Source organism: Abramis brama, assembly GCF_963993115.1.
Source record: "Abramis brama genome assembly, chromosome: 23".
NCBI classification, from domain to species: domain Eukaryota; kingdom Metazoa; phylum Chordata; class Actinopteri; order Cypriniformes; family Leuciscidae; genus Abramis; species Abramis brama.
This window is the reverse complement of record NC_139985.1, coordinates 10,165,750-10,184,725: the sequence shown is the minus strand read 5'-3', so window position 1 is coordinate 10,184,725 and position 18,976 is coordinate 10,165,750. Positions and strand designations below refer to the sequence as shown.

Here is an 18,976-nt window from a genome sequence, read left to right as displayed (position 1 = left end):
AGTCGTTGCAGTGAGGTATGGCCATAACTGCGGGGAGTCGTAAATCTCTAGCTTGGCTCTGAGTACGCATGAGGCCTCTGGTTGGGGGGTTATCCATCGTGCGGTACAGGACAGGCAGTGCATCACTCTTCCAGACTGCGAAAAGCAGTAGCGTATAAAGCACAGGAGCTTATGAAAGGGAAAGAATGTTTACCTCACCGCTAGTCAATGCACTCATGGTGCTTTATAAAGGACCACATGCCCACAAGTCCTCGGCATGAGGTTAGAAAATTCACTTTGCCACTTTTTCAATTCTATTGTTTATTATGGCCCATAATTGCATTTTGATTTCACCTCTGTGTACCAACTGAAAGCAGATCTTCATTTTAGACTGCTATGAATGGACATCCAGAGTAAGTTTCATGAGTCTCTGAATATAAATTTTAGGCTTAGTGATAATCATGTAATTTAGCTTAAATTTGTGTGCCTTAGAGATGGAATATGTCCTTTTTCAAATAAATTGTACCCACATGTAGTTTTTTTTCATTGAATGCTTTTGGTTTTTCCTGGAATATAATTCAGAGGGAATCTGAGGTATAGAGACATGCCCGAAAGGCTGCGTTCCTCTGCACAGCCCCAAACAGTACACTTACTGTTTTCCTTCAAAATCTCTGTCGTTTTCAAGGCCCGTCTTAATTGCAACCAGCGTTCGAAAGCGCATTTAAAATGATCAAATAGCCTAATGCAAGATTAATGAAAATTCTGTAAATGAATAAGTATTTCCAATAGCTAAGACTGGTAATTAGTTGGCCTCAAGCTGAGGCTCTGAAAGACGTTTTGTACTCTGATGCTTGTAAAAAGGAAGTCAAAACAGCTGCATTCGACTGTGATAAAACACAAACTTCCTCTATTTCCCTCCAAAAGTCTAACAACTTAGTCTTACTCTAATTACTAGAGGAAATTAATTAAGCCATCAATGCGATAACATGGAATATTCACATGGGATGACTGACGGCCAATCTGAACTGAGAACTATCATCCCCGTGCCTCTGAGGACCCCAGACGGCAAAATGTGTTCTCTTTGACCCCAATTACTTGAGATGTTCTTTAACACCAACTAATCAGTAGAAGTAGAGTATAACTGGCCTCCAGTTACTAGATTTTTTTTCTCCAACCTTGCAGTCTCAGCTCAGAACGAGTGGGTGAATTGTTACTTGAAGGTCTGAGCTGATGTTGAACAGCTGGAGTAATTGAAGTAATTGTTATTAGATTGATTTATATTCAACCAAACGGTCATCTTTCATCTGATTATAATTCGTCCCCTTTCAGTGGCACTCAAATCTGCAGTTTCTTTACTATGAAGGCATGCATAAAATGCTTGTCCCTATACAAACTGTAGAATATCAATGTTTTATCTAGGGAAGAAGAATGTACACATTAATTTTTGATGCAAATGTACACAGAGGGGCTATTTATGGAGCTTTTTGAGTGATAACTGATTTAAAAGCCATTATTTCCATGCTGAATATTGATGAGGCAGTGCTACACCTGTTTAGTGTTTTTTTATTTTTTTTTAGCTTTTTTTTTGCTGTCAGCATTATTAGATTTATATTTTCAAATGTGTGGATTTAGCATCAACGGCAAGCACAGTTTACACATTTTAATCCCACAAAATATTAGGATATTAGGAGGCAGCAGAATTATATTTTAGTCACAATATTTGAAAAATTCAACTACAATAGGCTATATTTTAAATTAGCTTTCATATTAGCACGCAGCATGTGCAAACCAAATTAAAATTCACTTGTCTTGTTTGGCATGAAAATAGTATTTTCAAGTGGTTTCAAATCCTGTACACATATAAATGGTGACCCGAACTGTGTACTGTGAAGGATGTCTTAATTCCTCAATTAAATTCGAGTACTCCATTTAAAAAAATCCTCGATTGCAATTTACTGAGAAAGACTGCGATTCAATTAAATAAATATATGCCCTGCGGGTTTAATATATCTACTTTATTTACATGTGTGTAGTTTATGTGCATCTCAGAGTGGCTTCGTTCACAGTAAATGCTGCTCCACATGAACTTTTATCATTTATATGTGTGGAGCATCTCAAACTCCATCTCTGCATATGCTGTGAGTTTGAGTTGCTTATAACATTCATCTGGGAACGCGATGTGTGCCATTTCATCAGATTTTAATGTAAATCATTTATAAACCTACACCAACCTGAGAATACATCAATAACTTTCTAAATATGCGAACTGTTCATCACGATTTCAAAATGAAGTTTTAACCCTTTTTACTCAATTACCAAAATAATCGTTAGTGACATCCCTAGAACTGTGATAAGAGAAGTCAATCGGAACACAAATTTAGCTATGGCTAGACCGATGCAATATGCATGTTTTGGATATTTATGCACATTTGCCTGCAAAGGCATTGTAAGGTCTGTAAAAGATTAGCCTTTCTCAGTATCAGTACACTGCCATATCGTTATTAAAATGTCTCTGGTGGTTATCTCATCGTTGTCGAACTGCTTACCAACATCATGTACCCATGTAACCTCTGCAGTGGTGGAGCCTGATAGTGTGCTGTTGTCTGTAAAATATCTTGGCTGAATCATACAGCAGGGAAGCAGAACCCACTATTTCCTGCCCCCTTCTTGATTTTACAGCATTTTTCATCTTTACTACTGGAGACAGCTGTAATATCGAAACAGATTTAAGGCTGATTCGTGTCAAACGTGTTGATAGTATTTTATGGAGCAGTTGGTTAAGTGGTATCACAAGCCTCTATAAATGTCTGGATAAAGAATGATGTTAATGCATGGAAATATATGAAATATTCATAGGTTTTTATTCTTCCCCAGCATTTCCTTAAGCAAAGACTGGGGATAAAAAGCGATTAAGATCTATATTTGGTGTTAACGTCAGTCTGTTTTTTCTGTTTTTATTTGTAATTTAAGAACCTCTTGGAGTTAATCGAGACAACATTAGCAATTTCCCTCACTCTGTTTATTGAAGATAAATGAAAGATTGCTAGATTCTGTGGGTGATATCTGTATATGAACTCACAGACATTGAACATTGTACAAAGCATGACCTGGATGTGTAACCTTTTTATGTTTCCTCCTACTTCCACAGAAATGTTGATGGATTCCACCACAGCGACCGCAGAGCTTGGCTGGACAGTATATCCGTTGTCGGGGACAAGTGACAATAGTGTAAGTTCTCTTAATGTGTCTATATATTAACAGATTTCTTTTTCTAATTCAGTTAGTCTTTTTATTGCACACAGTTTACTGAGGTTACATGAAGTGATCAATTAATCCTACTACTCTGATTATGACAGAAACTGGATGTGAATCCTTACCATATAGTGCCACTAAGACTAGGTTTCATCCATGTAGGCTCATGCCTGCTCAGCGCCCACTGGTCAGGAGCAATTCATCGTCTCCTCCCCGACACCAAGATCTATGTTCTTCCGAACAGATCGGGGGAAGAAAAACATATTCCTGAGTAATTTGCTGGTGTATTTCAAAAAAAAAAAGAAAAACACTCCCTATTTTATTCAATTATTTATGCTTCTGTGTCTGTTTGGGGGGATGGTTTAAATTATACCATTCCATGCGTCTGGAAGCAGTAAAATAAAAATGGAAGACTGAGAGAAACAGAGAGGAGGAAGAAAAGAGGATAGAATTCTGACAATGTGGCTGAGCAACTTCAAAGTTCTTTAGAAATCATTTTGCTCACCATCTTCTCTTCGAACCTGAGGGCACGCAGCTTTTTTCCCCTGTACTGATTAGAGCAATCAATATTAAAGAACAAAGTGCTGGTGTCTTCGGGTCTGAGGCTCTGGATTCAATCTGCACCGAATAAGATTCACCTCTCCTTTTCCTCTGTAACAAAAGAAACGGAATTACACATGTTTTGCGTCATCACATCTTTTTCATTTGTACAACTCTGAAGAATTAACAGAGCATTTCAATACCACATCTAATAGCTACACAGACAAGAGGGAATGTCGTGATATAACGTGTGAAATTAAATATCGCATAGTTCAGATGCAAAACTTATTTGCTGTTCTGACACATTCAGAAATTATAGAATAGATATCCAAAATGACCCCAGCGTCTCAGAGGAAATTGATTCTTCAGCAAGGAATGCTAGTGATTGTTCCAACTTTCCCTCAGATTCATTTTTTGGTTATTCTGCTGTCTGACACCACATATTTTCAAAGAGCATATACATTTTCTTAAAAGAAACAAGATTTAGAGAATAGTCTCTAGCAAGACATAGCACACTTTGACTAAATTCACAAATGGCGGTTCCCCGCAGCAGCATTAAACAGGTGGGATTCTGTAAACCTTATAGAGAGAAAGGCTTTAAGTTATTGTCTTACACCCCTGCAGAGCCTTGTGGGCTTAACTAAAGTATCAGTGTCAGTCAAAATATAGAGCACTCCATCAACAGTTGGCCTACATGCCACTGAATAGCTTTGCAAAACAAACCCCTGTTGCCGAAATCCAGATGTGGTTTGTTCATTCACTCATTCATTCTTTCATTCTTTCATTCATACATTCACATTTGTGTCCTGAATTTATTCTAAACCCCTTGATGGTTTGTGCAGGTGGAATATACTGTATTGAACAGTGTAATTATGGAAGTTAACACCTACATTAAAGAAAGATTTATGGTAACCCTTTATCACAGCCAGGTGTGAGGAGCACATACTTCATGTGCTTTCTGTTATTATTTTTGACTGTAGTTATTACTCCACATGTCTGTATAGTTACGTGTTTGGACCTGCACATCAGCTTTTTAAAATCCTATGTTATAATTTCAGATGTCTTTTAATAATTTAAAGACGTATTGAAATCAAAAGTTGGAATTTGCTGGCTTTAAATTTGGTCTGTTAGATTTTTGGCCATCTATATAACTGTAAAGTGGCATGCAACCCCTGATTTGAGCAGCTACACAGAATCAGACACTTTCTTTATGATAACAGTGTTCACTCTAAAAACAAACTAAGTACGTGGTAGAGAAAATGTCAGTAAGCAGCACTATGTGAACCTTTTAATTCATTCTGTTAACCTCACAATTTAAATCAACAAAAAGCTTAAAGTTTTTTCAGCTTTTCCAAGGGCACTTTATAAATGGTTGTTTTATCGCGTAAAAAGACAATTTTCTCTTATGCCTCTCTGGGAGCATTTTATGTAATGTAAAACATTTTATTTAAGGATGACTTATTTTTAATTTATAACAGCAATGGTGTGTGCAGTCTGTACACATCCTCATGAGGCTGTAAATTAAGTCATTACCGGCTTAGTTAGAGAACAGCGTTGCAGGAGACATTACAAATGTGTGTAAATGCAAACATGTTCAAACTCAGTATTGGTCATGCATCTAGACTCATTGCTTACTGATGCAGAACATGAAAATAAGCTAGTACATTTGTGTAACTAATCAGTGTGATAGTGTGGCCCTCACTTGACTGCCTCAAGGTCCAGATCTAACACTGTCATTAATCATCTGTGACTTTATTTGCATGCTCATGAACTGCTTCTGTCTGTTTTGCGAGGAATAATGAACAATGAAATTAAATTTGATGCTGTAAAGGGGAACATGCTCACAAATGTCCTCTGTTAAAGGGATATTTCACCTGAAAATGGAAATTGTCATCATTTACTTACCCTCATATCATTTCAACCCTGTATGATTTTGTCTTTTGTGAAAGACAAAAAACAATTCTTCTTCTCCATACAATGAAATCTAAATTTGTATTACACAGAAGAAAGTCATACAGTTCTGGAACAACCCTTTAGCTTCTCTTAAAACTGTGGTTTCCTTGTTTAAAACCATGTAGTTTCAGTATTTCTGATTGGCATGACATGAGCTAGATTAAGTCATCAAGAAACAGATGTTTCAGCCAACACAAACCTATCAGAACCGCCTTAAATAATTTGGTTCAAGAAATGTCCTGAAATCAGTTCCAATGTGGATCGGTCTAAAACGATTGTATTATTTTAGGGTCCCAAATCTCTGTGTGGTCACATGTCAAGATTGAAACAAGCCGCCCTTCCCCAGCATAACTCTTTTGTCATGTCCTTGATTCGTATGAGTTATGTAAACATGATCCACATGGATATAGATAGACACAAGGGTTAAAGAAGCAATAGGAAGCTTGTTTGTCTTACTTCACATGTTGTGCATTACCAGTGGATGGAGGTAATTGAAGCTGACTGCCAAAGACGGCTCAGTTTGTAGGTCGCCTCATTTTTTTCAATCACTTTCTGTCCCTCTGTCAATCTTTCTAATGGTGGGGAGTTCAGTATCTCGCTTAGGGTTGTAATCCCACTGCACTTCAGCTGAAATATCCGGATGTCATTTGTCCCACACGTCCCCTCAGGACAAATGTCTCAATGTGACTCTATCTGTCAGATTTCCCACAACTGCAAATTGGGAAACTTTCCCTCAGGAGCTGTCATACATGCTCCCTTTCGCCCCTCTGCGTGAATGATTTATTTATGCAGATTTACGATGTATTTCTTTGAGTCCAAAGAGCGGTTTGCATTGAGATGTGGAGTCAGCATATTTCAGCTTTCGGCTTTACAAATGCTTGAATACAAATGACAGCCCTGGGAGAGCTTTAATTGCTGGCTTCATGTAAACTTCATAAGGTTCTGACAGTTTATTTGTAAAAGATGCAGAAGTCCAAATAAAAGTTCAGAGCCGTGTCATAGTGGAACAATTAATATAACACAAAAGTTTGATCGCGGCCAACTTCTGCATCCCCTGGAGCGAGACTTTTTCATAATTCAGCACAAGCGTGCGTCTCCGCTCTAGCCGGGAGAGCCTCTGTCTGGGAGACTTATAGATCACAGCTCGGCTGTGAACTTTCCTCCGTCTTGGGTGGCTGGGGAGTTATCGTTTCTAAACTTCTGTCCACAAGAACAGTGTGCCATTTATCACAGAGCTCCTTTTCCCAGTGCAAGTTACAAGTTTAATTCAGTTCTGTTGTCCAAAAAAAAAAAAATTGTGCATGATTTATTGAAATTAGATACTTTTCTATGCCGAAGACACTGTTTGCACAAGATTAGTTATATAGCTAAAACATTCTGTTTGCCAAAGTGTTAACATCATTATTAAGGATGTTCACTGAAGACACATTTTTGCATCCAAAAACAGCAAGACAGAACTGTTTTAATTTAATAAATGCTCATGCTGTTGGTTCTTACCTGGATGTTGTGATGTTGTTAGTGTTCTGAAATGTTTTTTTAGCAGGTTTAGCACAAATGTTATGGGATAATGTACGTCACTGTTTATTATTTAGTAGGGTTGTGTACCATTCAGAATTAAATTGAGAACGCACTTTAAATTAAAATGTAATTCCTGAATTTAAATTTAAATGTAATGAAGTAGAATGAAAATTAATTTGTACAGTATAACTGTCATTTTTAACTAGAAAAGCAAACTTTGTGAATACAAAATTTTAAGGTCGTATGATAGATATCTTTGATTGTTCAAATCCTTAACCTTAACTAATGAGATATAGTGATGCTTAATATAACATAGCCTGCAACGTCTAGTTGAACTACTATAGGACAGTAGATTAAGAGAAGAATACAGAATACAGTTAGTATGTCTTGTCATGATTGAAAGACCATGTGAGGACCATCACATCAGGACCATGTGAGGCCTATAAATACCAGGTTGCGTTCTCATTCAGTGGACTGAATCTCTGGGTTCTGCCCTAGCAGTCTCTGTAATAATTTGCTTGTGACCCTCAAAGCATAGCTCGAGCCCTTAGACCTGATGGCAGCATAATTTTATATTTGGGTGCCAGTATATAGGAACACAAGCCAGTGGTGCACCACTGCTGAAGTGCCCCCATGTAAGACTCTGACCTCTTAACCAGAGGGCAGCCAGCCTCTTCTTGTGGGTCTTAACACTTTTTGATAAAGGCCCTGACACACTTGTGAGAGCGGTATAATAGATTCAGGAGGAACCAGTATATGATAGATTATAAATAGATTTAGTAAGCATGACTCTATCTGTTAAGTCAATAGCTTAAATTGTTTAGTTTTATATTTCACATTTAATAACTATTTTTTTTAAATAGAGTAGTATTTCAAATATTTTTCAGCACACACAATATTAATAAAAAAATACTGATTTTAAGGAATTATTTTATTATTTAAAAAAATATAATTTTTTAACTAATTAAATCAATAATTTGAATCGATAATTTTATTTATTTTAACTTATTAAAATCAATAATTGTATTTATTTGTTAAAATATATAAAATATTAATTTGTATTTAGTTTTTTAACAATAAAGGTTAAAAAGACTGCTTATATATTATATACTTTTCCTGCCAAAAAAAGAAAAAACATATTTAATGAATCCCTCTTAAAACACATGGTCTCCCTTTAGCCACACTCCCACTGAAAGTCCAGGAGAAAACCTATGGAAATGAAGATGTTTCTTCTAATTTCACACTCAGTGCTTGATCGCTTGGCTCTTATTATATCTCATTTGGTTCTCCTCTTTGCCTCTGATGAAAGAGTGGCAGGGAAGCAGAGACAGCACAAAGGGAGGCTTTCCATTTAAAGGCCGTTTGTTTGGACCATCATGTGGTACGCGCTTACTCAGTCTCTCATTAGCAACATTGCTTTTATATAAATTCTTTATAATTTGATTAGTCAGAGTGACAGACTACAAACAAGAGGATGCTACACCCTGTCTTCTCTCGTTTAACTACCCTTCATTCTCACCCCTTTCTGGTTCATGGAAGAATGTGTCATCCTTAAGAAAGGTGGCAAGGTCAATGGCTGCCAGTGACCCAAAACACATCTGGCTGCTTGAAAGGACTGAGCTGAAGTGATGGAAAACTTAATTTTACACACACACACACACACACACACACACACACACACACACACACACACACACACACACACACACACACACACACACACACACACACACACACACACACACACACACACACACACACACACACACAAGTGCAAGTGTTAATGACCACAATCCTATCCAGAATCACTTCAGTTCATCTCAGCCGAATAACAGGGACATGGGAACAAAGAACAAAAGCTGCAAGGAAAGAATGCTGTTTTAATTAGTCCAAGATCATTTGATAGAATGGAGGTTTTGGACAGACTTGACTTTCTCCCCCAGTCTGTCAAAACTCTGTCAAAATCCTTGTTAAGCAGCAACTAATTTTGGAAATTATGTCAGCTGTTAAGTGAAGAGTATAACACTCAAGGGGAGGGTGATTTGGGGAGGGTTTGGGTGATCGCTTGCTGGGCTTTGAGGCCGTGGTGCGAAAATGTTTTTTAAGGTGAAGAAAAGGGCTTTCCCTCTTGGACTAGGTCAAGACTTCTGTGCCTGGTAATTGCAGGCAAGTTGGCTGAAAACCACAATGGAGTCATCTGGAGTCACTTTAGGCCGAGCAGTGAAGTCCCTGGTGCGTGTTCCCTTCATGCTTTAGTCTGCGCAATATATACTTGTAAATTTTACAAGAAGTCTCTTTCACTCTATCAAATGCTTTCCGTATAATTTGATTATCTTAGGTTTGTAATGTTCAACGGGATGGATTTTTTTTAATGTGTTTATGTGAGTTATTACACTAATGATCAGTGGGTCAACTGAAGGTAAATGTTCTGCATTTCTTTTCTTTTCGTTTGTTAATTTCATTTCTCTTTTCTTTTCTTTTCTTTTTTCTTTCTTGTCTCGTCTCTAATTAAAGGGATAGGTTACAAAAAAAAAATCTGTGATAATTGACTCACTTTCATGTCACCAGTATGACTTTTTCTTTGAGTTTTTTTTTTTAATCCATACCATGAGTGAGAACTTTTGGATAAACTATCCCTTTAATACACTCCCTTTATTTTTTTGTTAATTTATTTTTTTGTTAGTTTTGCTGTTGAGTCAGCATGTTTGTTTAATTTCAATAAACTATACTCAGTTGTTTTCTCGTTGTGAGGGAAAGAGTTTAATAATGCTAATGCTGGCTCCATTTTTAAGCTGCCTGAGGGCAGAAAAGCAAAAAATAGATGATTGTGTAAACATCAAAGTGCATCACCTTTTCTTTGTCTCCGTCTGAGCTATATTAATAGTACATATTTTTATACAGTGCAAGAAATTGAGAGTGAGTGAGAGAGACAAAAATAAATAGAGACCAGAATCGCTTGGCACTGCAATGTGGGGGTCTACAGGAAACCCAAGTCAATGCCAGTCCTCTCTATGCCTAGTGCCAGGGCCTGTTGGCAGTCTAGCAGGAGAATTTTTCCCTCTTTCCCACCTCATTCCTCCTGTGCTCAGTAATCTGGCCTGTGCATATGGGGAAAGCTGCTGAAAACAGTTCAGGTGCTCGTAAAGCCCTCCAGATATTTGATGCAGAGATACAAATGTGTCCATAACATGATAGTTTCTGCTGTCAGATCATTTTTTAAATCTAGCTAGATATATGAGAAGGGATTGACTATTTGTATTACCTGTAGCCGGTTCTTAATCTGGCATTTTTGTCACATGAGCACATATTTAATAATTCATACAAATAAATGTATACGGCTAAAATGTAACCATGGTAGTAAATAAAGCATTTTTCCCATTCCCGTCCCATTTCTCCTTGTCTAGAGGTAAAAACAAACAAACTTGGATGTAAATCAAATATGTAAACCTTTGCTTTCTCATTTTATTTGTAGTGGGAAGAAGTGAGTGGCTACGATGAGAATATGAACACCATTCGTACCTATCAGGTGTGTAATGTCTTCGTTGCCAACCAAAATAACTGGGTGCGCACCAAGTACATCCGCCGAAGAGGTGCTCAACGCATTCATGTGGAGATGAAGTTCTCAGTACGAGACTGCAGCAGCATCCCAAGAGTCCCTGGTTCCTGCAAGGAAACGTTCAACCTCTACTACTATGAATCAGACTCCGACACGGCCACCAAAGTCTTTCCCCCATGGATGGAGAACCCTTGGATCAAGGTGGATACCATTGCGGCCGATGAGAGCTTCTCGCAAGTAGACCTGGGCGGACGCGTGATGAAGATTAACACAGAGGTTCGCAGTTTCGGCCCCGTGTCCCGTAATGGTTTCTACCTAGCCTTCCAGGACTACGGCGGGTGCATGTCGCTTATCGCCGTGCGAGTGTTCTACCGGAAGTGCCCTCGCACCATCCGCAATGGAGCGATATTTCAGGAGACGCTTTCGGGAGCAGAGAGCACCTCACTGGTGGCGGCGAGGGGAGTGTGCGTCCCTAATGCCGAGGAGGTCGACGTTCCCATTAAACTGTACTGTAATGGAGATGGAGAGTGGATGGTCCCTATTGGCCGCTGTATGTGTAAAGCAGGGCACGAGGCTGTGGAGAATGGAACTGTTTGCAGAGGTAAGCATGCTTTTCTGCTAATGTGTAGTGGTCTTGTCATGTTGCACAAAACTCTTTTCATTTTTTGGTCACAGCTGCTACTGACCCTTGTTTGCTTGTCTGTGTGATCTGGTTATCTGTCGTCTTTTCAGCACATTTTTCTTGTAGTCTCATATGCTGCAAAAAACATGCATCCTTAAAATATTATACATTTGCTTAAAACAAAATTGCAGTATATTTTAAGGCTTGTTCTCAGAGAGTATATTTTGGCAACACCCCATTGGCAACATTTTTGTTTTGTTTTAAGCATAACTAACACAATATTGGCTTTTTGCCATAGCAAATGCTATTATTTTTAAACTATTATTATAATTATAAATAATTTAAAAAATTGCAATTATTAGAATTTTATAATGTAAGATATATTCTGTGAAAAGAAGTCGACGATAACTATAATGATAAAGATATAGTTTTAAAAAACAGTTCTAAATCTAAAAGAATAGCACACCACAACAATAACAATATTGTTGGATTCATTTTCACAAGTATTTTTTCCAGCTGATGAATGATAAAAACATTGACAGCCAATCAGAATCCATCCGTTTTAAAGACCTCGAGCATTTAAAGAGGCAGACAACATAACAACAGCCCTTGCTTATAATAAACAAAACGAAATTGTGTGTTGGTGTGGATGCTAACATAGTAATCGTTATAGTCATCTTTATAATTATCGTTCTTGGTGTGACTGGGTCTTTTAATCTGCGCAATTTTGCTTTGTTAAATTAATCATATTTTGAGGATTTTTAGATGTTTGTATTGTAATTTTGTTTTTGTAAATGACCTACAAGCTACAGCATGTGTTTCCTACTAAGCTGAAGCTCTAGAAATGGCCCGCTGTTGATGTTGTGGTTTCACTGTGATATCCCAGGCAACTCAAACATGTTGATGTGGATAGTATGGCATTTTTTTTTCCCCTTTCACAGTATCCCTGTGCAGCATCAATGTAAGCTGGCCCTTTCACACCGTGTGAGTGTATTGATCGTTTCTTATCCAAACCCCAGTGCTCCTCTTCTTCAGCCTACCTCACCTGTAATTCAACTCGCTCTACAGTGGGAGCTCTCGTTTCGCCCGACGGCGGGCCCTGTTCCCACGGCAACGACAGCCTTCAGACAGGCTCCACGCTGACACAGACGACACAATAAAACGCCCACCTGTGTTTCAGACCCCCCCCCCCCCCCCCCCCCCCCCCCTTCCTCTCGCACCCACTCGTATAGACAGACACACACATACTCGCTCAGCCTCTTCATGAGCCTGGCTGTAATTACCACCCCGGCTCCCCGTCTAGTCCAGGATGAGCTGTGATGATAGCCGCTCATTGCAGGCGCTAGCAGGGCGGCGCTCTGCCGATATGCATTCAATGACAGTTAATGAGTACGGTCACAATCCTTGCACAGGAGCACCTGCCGATAAATCGTCTAGCAGTCTACTTTAAATTGAAGAGCTGACATAATTATACACATTTGGTTGTTTTTGATCGTCATGTACTTTACTGCATGCTATCGATTTTAATATTTCAAGAGTCTTCTTGGAATTGAGGTATCTCTATAAACACCTGGGTTTAAAAAAACATACAATTGTGAAAGACAAATGGAGAGGCTCAAAGTCAAATCAAGCAAGCTATAAAAAGGTACTTGTTAAAGCCTTTCACATAACACTGTCAGTGTTTTGCTGAAAGACTGTTACTCCTAACAGAGAGAATAATGATCCTAATCACTGAGCATTTAGCTTATATTCATAAAGCATTTGTGAATATTAATTCATTGAGGAATATTTCATAATGTTTTTTGACAGCAGGGCCTGATTGCAAGTGAGAGAGTGCTAATGTCATGAAATTTCTCTAATCCCATGAGCTAAATGTTAATGAGGTGCTACAACTGACCTTGGATCAGCACTCTTAAGGCTAGAGAAAACTATGACGGAGCGTTTGATGATTAGCACTGCCTAGATGTGTTTTGAGGGTGTGAAAATGGCTAGATACATTTGAAAGGAATAGAGCTAATTATTTTCTCAACTTTAGGATGGTTGAATGGATGGGTGGATCATTTTTTATATGCATTTATTTATTTTCTTAAATATGATACATATTAACAATTTATAGCAATAAATCGTATAATTTATTAGTACATATATAGAACTTATTAACCATTATTAATAAATTGCAAAAGTATTGCATGCAAAGCTAAATCTTATTGTAAAATGTTACTGAATTAGACAGACAGATATATATATATATATATATAGATAGATAGATAGATAGATAGATAGATAGATAGATAGATTTATTTTGAAAATAGTTTATTGATGGTGGTTGACTGTATTGTACATAAGCGGTTTTGATCAAGGTCTGCCTTCAATTCATTGAGCTATTTATCTCTCTGGCAGGGGAAAGCTGATACCGCTGCGTGAGACAATGTCAGGACTGTGGTCAGTGGACGGGGGATGGGTTGATGCAAGAAAGAAGGGCTTTTAACTGCTGAGAGTTGGGCGTAATGAATTGATTTGTGAAAGATGTTTTCGCCGGGATGCCATGGTATCCACTTACGTTCTTGGTTCCAAGAGGTCATAAGATCTGCAGATGAAAGATCTGTCTCACAGCAACTTTCACAATTCCACTAACACTTTATGCAGACACCTCGCTACAAACAAGCGCGTAATTATGCATGTTTCAATTAAGTCTTCTCCAGCACTTTCAACAGAAGATGATTCTTCGACATGACGTCTGTCAAAATATTGACAACATACCAATTTACTTTTGCTTGTGATGGCATTGGCTTCTTGTCAGAAATTTGAGATCGTTTTACTAACAATATTAAATTTCCTCCCAGGGAGGCGCTGTAAGTTAATGAAGCAAGCCAGGTTCCTTTAGCAGAAATGCCCTTTATAAAGGCAGATCTGATTTCGTTTAGAGCTGCGTTAGACGTGGACCCACTGGAGATGCACAGGGTCTTGTTCGGAGAATGTGTTCATTTGAAATGGTAGCAGAATACTCAGAAGGACATAATAGGAGACATGTTCATGGTTAGGGGCTCTAGGTCCACAATCAGTGCTCATATTTTTTCCAAATTGTAATCTGATCATATAGTCTGTGGAAAATGGGTTTAGAAGTGCAAACTATGGGAATATAAAACTAACTGTAGAGAGCGTGTTGAATGTACATTGCAAAAAAGTTTTAATTCGTTGTTTTTTAACTTGTTTTCCTGTTAAAATATCTAAAAATTCACGTGAGAAACAACACTGCATATTAATACTGATATTAAGACTTGATTTCAGAGAATATATCTTTAATATAAATGTATTTTTGTCTTACTGCAGTGACATCTTTTTCAGTATTCAAAAAATATACCTGGAAAACTGAAAAAAAAAGCTAATTGAAAGTAGTATTTTTTTGCAGTCTACTTCAACTAATACCCATTAGGTAAGAACATCAAATGAACACAAACAAATGCAACGGCACTGGGGGACTTCTTGGTGAAGGTATTTTAAGCTACATAGCATTGTCGATGAAAGACAAAGTGCTTGCTTTGGCAAAGCTGATTGAGTGCAGACCTTCCACCTGTTGAGAAGTTCTCATGAACTTGAGTCTGATGAAAGAGAGCGAGCAGGTTTTACAGTGGTAAGCATTACTCGTCTGTTCTTCAGGAATGTGGTTGTGTGATCCAGATCCACAAGAGTTTATTTATGGCTCTGCAACGATAGATACAGCAGTTTCCCATATGGAGAAATATGTGTCTTTCTACACGAGTGTTTCATTTATGGCATCTAAATTTTAGACATTATAAATGGGAAATCTCTTAAAGCTGTTGATACTAAAATGCTACAACAGACGACACTTGAGGAGGACAAAACGTAAATAATAATGCTATGAATAATTTGCATCCTAACTTTTGTTTCTCACCACAGTTTTGGGCCTGAATTAGTAGCAGACAGTGGAGTGGTGGCACATTCATAGACAGAAGATTAAGGCTGAGGTTTGATGTAATCTTACAGTAATTCTCAATACCGTAGAATAAAAAAAGCTGAAGACAAACCATGTCCTGATGATATAGAGGTTGAGGAAAGGAGTAAAGGACAGTGTGTCCCTCTGGATTCCTGGTGCTGGCTACCTTCCACATCGACAAGGCTTTAGCGAAGAAGTCATCATGATCCACAGGCACCACTGTGACTCCCTTTATTTCCCATGGAGCATCTGCTTTTAATGATAGCTTTAATTGGCTAACAGCAAACACGGGGCACTGCAATGCTTATGGTCAGCCTGAAATCCCAGGGGTTCATGAAGCTAAACAAACAATTGTCCCAGCATCATCTTTCAGCCCTCCATGTTTAAATGAAGGGCTTTGCAGGTAGGAGACCATGTTTGGGATTTTGTTCCTTGAAGTTTTGAAAATATAAATATATATATATATATATATATATATATATATATATATATATATATATATATATATATATATATATAATTATATAATTATACTTTTTTATTTATACCATTTGAAATGTTAATATTTATTAGTATATAAAGAAATTAAAACTAACCATGATTAGTAAGTGCTGTAAAAGTATTGCAAAAAAAAGTTGAACTTTATTGTAAAATGTTCTGTTGATTATGGTGCATATCATATGCGCTTCAGGTGTAATTGAGTATTTGCACTTTTTTTTCTTTCTTTTTTTTTCTTTTTTTTTTACAGTTTGCCAAACGTGGATATAGATTTAATGCTGCAGTTGTGATTGCTTGACCCATTGGGTTGTTGAATGAGCTTTTCTAGCTCTTTTTGAAATTATATATGAAATCTAAACCATAATTCAATTAATGTGCTGAAGGTTTGAACAATAGATGAAAATCAATATTAGACACAGCTGTAATGCTCAGTCTGTCCCAATAAAGTATTCAGTCACAAGCATTCATATAATCCCATGTTCATGGTTCATTGCAGTGCTGTTTCACTCAAGTGGCCTCTTACCACAGCCCCCCCTCAACACTTCATCAAGCAATTTTCTGCATTATCTACTGCTGATGGACACATACATTTCAGAATAGCATGGCCGCAATGTAAACCAAACCTCTCGACTTTCTTTTCGGCATTATTCCTCACCTATTGAGTATGTACAATACGGCCTTTTTAGCAGCAATTTTCAGACAGCTTCAATCAACATCTGACCCATGGCACGCTTTTATGGCTGAGCTCCTAACTACTCTGCTCTTGCCAACCCTCCAGTCTGGACTCTAATTGGGAAAGTAAAGAACATTAAGCAGTGAAATTAAACCCTCTCATACTGAGTTGTTCACTCTAGAGCCCAACACTGGGAGTGGGAGTGTGACAAAGAGCTCAAAGTGCTCTTGGTGACAGCAGACACACGGTAAAGCCAACAAGTCGAGTCCTTAGACTCGTCGCTTGCATGGCCAGAAAATAAAGATTCCTCTACGCTAGCCAAGGATTAGGATCACAAGTACCATAGGAGCTGTCTACCCACCTACCGAGACCCAGGGGAGTAGTGATACACTTTTATTTCATGTTGACTAGCCGTAATGGAGATTTCAGCTCTTCCAGGTGTTTTTTTTTTTCTGCTCATTTTTTTTTTCTCTCTTTTTTTTCTTTCTTCTGAAGCAGAATAAATGTAACTTTTCTGAAAGCTAAAGATATCTCCCCACTCACCCACCCACACTTACTCCTTTGAGGAACACTCGTCATTTTTCTCTCAGCACATTCATCACTCCCTTGTAAGTGATAACGCCAAACTGAAACGACTGGGAACGGCCCAGTGCTCAGGGAGCATGATGTGTTAACTTGTTCCACATGCATCTCCGAGCAGCCAGTCATTAGCTCACATGTCCACTGGGATTCTCATTGTTGGAGTCCCATGATCCTCAGAGGCTGTAATCACTATTCTGTGGCATCTCTGATCATTTGAGGGATTTCTCACGCCTGTCTTTCTTTCAGGACACCTTATGAGTTTTCAGAGATGAAAATCGAAGGGTTAAGAGGTCTATGCTGATGGAACGGTTTCTTCTAGCACAGCTATGCCGAGGTGGAAAAGAGGTTAGGGGCTTGGTCTCCTTCAGAAGCCATGGATGTTTTTTTCCAATCATACATGGGACCTCTCACAAATGCCAGAGATCTCTTTCATCTGTTTTGATTCATGCTCTGACCACTGAAAGGCCTAGACAGGATGCAGTATCAGTTTGTCACGGGTCGAAAGAAAAGAAACAAGGCATGTGTCTTCTGAAGAGCTACAAGTCTGTGCTAACCGCTGGCAAATAACGAACAAGGGTTTACAGAAAGCGGGGCATGTTTTGTCACAAATACCATTCGATTCTGGGGAAGAAATCAGGATCAAATAGCAGTACAGCTGTTGTGCCACTACGACAGCAACTGGTGATGGATGAATTTAATTGACATGCAAGCCAATATGAATTGCAATTCTTTAACCTTGAGTGACATTTGAGGTTAGTGCAGGGTTAGGAATTTGTTACACTTCAAGCCTTTTTCTGGAGATTTTGATAGATTGCTCTCATGCCGATGTGAGGCCAGTGCTGCAATCTGTGTCACGCTGCGTCTTTCTTTGCTGCAGGATTCCAGTTGTTCGCACTCTGTTGACCCCCAGCTATGCTCTGAAGGATATAGGCTACAAAGTGTGTCGTTTCCTGATCTGTCATATGACCTTACAAAGATCAATTAGGCGATCTTGTTACACTAGGTTCTCTAAGGTTTTACTTCAGTTTGATACGCTCCACATGTGGCTCAAGAAAACTTTAAAAGGTTGCATTCTTTCATTTTAGTTTAAAATATATATTTTTTTGTTTGTTTTTAATTCTTAGCGGTGGTTAAAATAACATATATATGTATATTTATTTTTATTAGATTTTTTCTCTGGCGAAAAACGATTCGTCATTGAGCGATTCTCACAACAATGCTTGATACTTACAGTTGTGCTTAAAGCCACGTGTCTTTCAAGGAGTGCCTCTTTCCTTCATGGGGATAGATTTGCAGAGTAGTAATGGATTCTAAAATAAGAAACCGTTGCTGACAAAAGGTCTCCCTACATGATGTCTCCCGTCCCCTCTCTCATGGTGATTAAAGATTAAACAAGAAAGTGGGTGAAGGGCAGAAGATAAGAGCATGTGTTCACCCCTTGAATGGATCATCGGTAATGGATGCCTCACAGTTGGGCTGACGTACTGTGCTAATATCAGCTGTTAGCTCTTCCGACAATGCAGGTCTCAAAAGAGCTATTTTCCTAACCCTTCAATATTTTGTTGCCTAAAGTGCAGTGTAAAAGCTTTGGGATTAAGGGATCAAAAAGTAAAAGGCCAAAATTTGAAAAATAAAAGCATGGTATGAACAGTGTTAGTTGACTTCGAGTTGAATAGAGCTGAACTGTTGCTGCCAAATAGCATGAATGATAATAGAGAAACAAATGTTTGTCAGTAGTAGAATTCATATTGTTGAATTGTTTGTTGGGATTGTTTTTTTGATGAGCCAGCACCTCTACAGAGCTTTGTTTGATAACACTGAGAACAAATTAAGACAGTTAAGACAGTC

General features: G+C 38.2%; 1 protein-coding gene across 1 annotated transcript in view; it reads left to right on the top strand.

The window, feature by feature from the left end:
* Positions 1–18,976, top strand: part of ephb2b (eph receptor B2b) — a gene marked incomplete at its 5' end in the record, with an annotated part of 138,446 nt that overhangs the window by 53,449 nt on the left and 66,021 nt on the right. Inside the window, 2 exons of the mRNA XM_084100489.1 lie at positions 3,128–3,207; positions 10,715–11,399. Coding sequence (XP_083956615.1) covers positions 3,128–3,207; positions 10,715–11,399 — 765 coding nt within the window. The remainder of the gene's footprint in view (positions 1–3,127; positions 3,208–10,714; positions 11,400–18,976) is intronic.